The sequence below is a fragment of the Macrotis lagotis genome, chromosome 4 (genome assembly GCF_037893015.1).
Source record: "Macrotis lagotis isolate mMagLag1 chromosome 4, bilby.v1.9.chrom.fasta, whole genome shotgun sequence".
NCBI lineage: Eukaryota > Metazoa > Chordata > Mammalia > Peramelemorphia > Peramelidae > Macrotis > Macrotis lagotis.
In genome coordinates, this window is record NC_133661.1 from 92180900 (window position 1) to 92185097 (window position 4198).

Consider the following 4198-nt stretch of genomic DNA (forward strand, 5'->3'; position numbering starts at 1 on the left):
AAGATGTATAGTACAAGGGCATCTAAATGACACAATGAATAGAATTAAGAGGATATTAGTTCAAATCTTACCTCAGACACTTGACAGCTACTAGCTATGTGAATGGACAAGTCACTTACCTCCTATTGCCTCAAAAAATAAGATAAAGAATATGTACAAGGTTAGGAGGTTGGGATCAAAGAAGAGAATTTCAGAATTCAGAATCATGGGGATACTGAAGTCCAACAGTGATCATACCTCTATGTGATTGATACAGAATGTAATTAAGGAGGTTGTTGAACTTGAAAGCCAGGGTGTTCAAAGAATAATTAATATGATTAGTGAAATCATCAGTGAAGATATCAAGGGACAGATTATAAATCAGATATTGATGTCATTGAAAAAAGTTAGGGAAATGATCTGAAGGTTAACAGACATCAAAAGCAAAAGTCTAGAAAGGTTGGTATCAATCAGGAGGTATATCTTTCAAAGGATAATAATGATGATGTTAGAGAGAAGGTATGACAGGGCAAACTAGACTCTAAGTGCTACAGTGCTTACCCTAATAACAGATCTCTGCAGTTCTATACTCTTCTTTATTATGTGTAGCATAGAAGGATATGGCATTACTTCTTAGAATTCTGCAACTATAAATGCTATTCTTCCTCCCTCTAAGAAATGTGTATGTATCAATATTGCTTCTTATGAATATATGCCTGTATATATAGTCATATGTAGTTATAATATTAAGAAATTCCCTTTTTTCCCTTGTTAGGATCTTTGTGTATTGGACATTTATTCCCTAGCCTCAACCCCCACTGAATCTATATTAACATATATTAATATATCACAATGAGAATCCCAAAAAAGAAGAGTGAAAAAAATAAGACCTTATATAAGATTCCTTGCTTGAAATTTGCTAAATAATTGGCATGTAATCAAAAAAGGTTAATTGTCATTTGCTTTATTTTACCCCTAAAACAAACTGAGAAGCCACTCTCCCTCTTTTCCCAATATTAACTTCAATGATCTTTGTCCATCTGAGATCACCATGGTAGCTGATATCAAATATGAGATTTTCCCAAATCCTCTGTGTTCTTATCTGGAATGAATGAATGAATGATGATGATGATGATGATAGTATTAGTAGATAACATTTATATAAGGCTTATTATATGTCACTTTATCAGATAATCAAAAAAAAAGATCCCAATCCCATCCTCTCAATCCCCTCAGAGAATTACTGACCTCAAAATAAGAAAAGTTAGATCCAGAAGTGGAAATAGCAGGTGACCCAAAAGACCCAGAGGTGAGATTTTTTTCTATAGCAGGTAATAAGAGCCTGACAACTTACTAGCATCTAGAGACATACAGTTCATAAGAACTAGCATTCTCTTTTAACCCTGAGAGTAATTTGGACAATGCAGCTCTTTGATTCAGATGGCAGATTTGATCCTCTCCTGGAAATTTTGAAAGATATACAGTGACTGTAAGAAATCAGGCTCAGAGGAAAAAGTAGGAACTCCATGATCTGAGCAGTAGCAGCAGTGAGAAAGAGAGTCCCCAGTCCAGGACTTAATGAGCCAAACTAGAAAGATGATATCAGGGACAGAAGAGAGGAGCTATCACAGAGAAGAGAGAGATCAAAGTGCGCAGACCATTGGGCCCCAGTATACATCTCAGAACAAAGTCTTCTGACTGAAGCTCCCAGCTGTAGTCATTCAGCCTTCAAGGACTAAGGGAAACTTAAAAAGATCTACTTTTCTGCCAACTTCTCTTTCCAGGATCTGTCTAATAGTAGGCATCTATCTCTTTAGCTTTCTTTTGTTTCCCTAAGCATTTTCTATATCCCAATTTTTGTCTCATTATATATATATATATATATATATATATATATATATATATATATATATATAAAACCTAGGGGTTAGCTGAAAATATGTAAGGTTTAAATTAAGACAGAAAAGCAAACCTCTGTCCAAATATTGGAACATTTTCTGACCAGGACCTTTGAACTATTGTGATCATAATATTAAATTTTCATCTAATATAATCTCAGTAAAATACCAAAGAAAAGAACCACTTGGGTGTGATTACTAATAATATGCCCCTCAACAAAAGCAAAACAATTGCCCAAACAGTAAAACTTATTATCTGGAGTGAAAAATGATGATGATGATGATGATGATGATGATGATAGTGTTAGTAGATAACATCTGTATAGGGCTTATTATATGTTACTTTATCAGAGAATCAAAAAAGATCTCGATCCCATCCTCTCATTCCCCTCAAAGAATTACTGACCGAGAGATGCTAGTTAGCCAGCTCCTTTCTGTCCTCGACGCCGTTGGAGAAGGATCACTGAAGCGACTGCTATCTCTTTCACCATGTCGAAGTCAGAGTCGCCCAAGGAGTTCGAGCAGTTGTGGAAGCTCTTCATCGGAGGCCTGAGCTTCGAGACGACTGACGAGAGCCTACGGAGCCACGCTTACAGACAGTGTGGTGTTGAGGGATCCAAACACCAAATGGTCCAGGGGCTTTGGTTTTGTTACCTATGCCACAGTGGAAGAGGTAGATGCAGCCATGAATACAAGACCTCACAAGGTGGATGGCAGAGTTGTTGAACCAAAGAGAGCTGTTTCCAGAGAGGACTCTCAAAGGCCAGGTGTCCACTTAACTGTGAAAAAGATCTTTGTGGGTGGCATTAAGGAAGACACTGAAGAGCATCACTTAAGAGACTATTTTGAACAATATGGAAAAATTGAAGTGATTGAAATCATGACTGACCGAGGCAGTGACAAAAAGAGAGACTTTGCTTTTGTTACTTTTGATGACCATGATTTTGTGGATAAGATTGTCATTCAAAAATACCATACTGTGAATGGCCACAACTGTGAAGTAAGGAAAGCCTTGTCTAAGCAAGAAATGGCCAGTGCTTCATCTAGTCAAAGAGGTCAAAGTGGTTCTGGAAACTTTGGTGGTGGCCAGGGAGGTGGCTTTGGTGGAAATGATAACTTTGGCCATGGTGGGAACTTCAGTGGTCATGGTGGTTTTGGTGGCAGTCGTGATGTAGGAGGATATGGTGGCAGTGGAGATGGCTACAATGGATTTGGAAATGACAGAAGCAACTTTGGAGGTGGTGGAAGCTACAATGATTGTGGCAACTACAACAATCAGTCTTCAAACTTTGGTCCCATGAAGGGAGGAAACTTTGGAGGCAGGAGCTCAGGCCCTTATGGTGGGAGCCAATATTTTGCCAAACCATGTAACCAAGGTGGCTATGGTGGTTCCAGTAGTAGCAGTAGTTATGGCAGTGGCAAAAGATTCTAATTACTGTTAGGAAACAAAGCTTAGCAGGAGAGGAGAGCCAGAGAAGTGATAGGGAAGCTACAGGTTACAAAAGATTTGTGAACTCAGCCAAGCACAGTGGTGGCAGGGCCTAGCTGCTAGAAGAAGACATGTTTTAGACAATACTTTTTGTGTATGGGCAAAAAAACACCAGGACTGTATTTGTGACTAATTGTATAACAGGTTATTTTAGTTTCTGTTCTGTGGAAAGTGTAAAGCATTCCAACAAAGAGTTTTAATGTAGATTTTTTTTTGCACCCATGCTGTTGATTGCTAAATGTAATAGTCTGATCATGATGCTGAATAAATGTGTCTTTTAAAAAAAAAAAGAATTACTGACCTCAAAATAAGAAAAGTTAGATCCAGAAGGGGAAATAGCAGATAACCCAAAAGACCCATAGATGAGGTCTAGAGGGAAGAGTAATAACCAAAGGATAGATTACTTCCTAAACCATCCCACCCGACCCTAGGGAGATAGATCTAGGCCTAGGAAAATCTAGGAAGAATTCAGTTCCAGAAGGGAGGAAGGAGCAGTTCCCAGGAAACTACCTCCTCAACCAACAGACATTCCTGAACAAAAAGAGAAAGTCAGAAAACCATCTTGAGAATTATCACATTACCCCATTAGCCCAGATTCAAAGACCAGCAACATCTCCCTCCAGACTTCAGCTGGTTATAAAAAACATTCTTTATGAATTCACCTTGGATCTTGGATTTCATGGATTTCCTTGTGCCTTCCCTGTAGTATTTGCTTGAGTATCCCCTAATCACTCATTTGTAGAGGCATCTGCTGTCAGATGAAGGAATTGGATTTGACCATTGCTCCTCTTGGTTTTTAAACTCCTTAACCTTAGGAAGCCCTCATTCAATT

The 4198-nt window shown here is 38.4% G+C and overlaps 1 protein-coding gene across 1 annotated transcript; it reads left to right on the forward strand.

Annotated features, from left to right (window-relative positions):
• Positions 1-2366: 2366 nt before the first annotated feature.
• On the forward strand, positions 2367-3606 carry LOC141519952 (heterogeneous nuclear ribonucleoprotein A1-like). Its single transcript, XM_074231888.1, is given in 2 exon segments — positions 2367-2464; positions 2466-3606. Coding segments are annotated over 2 exon segments (942 nt in total). The 3' UTR covers positions 3310-3606.
• The last annotated feature ends 592 nt before the right edge of the window (positions 3607-4198 follow it).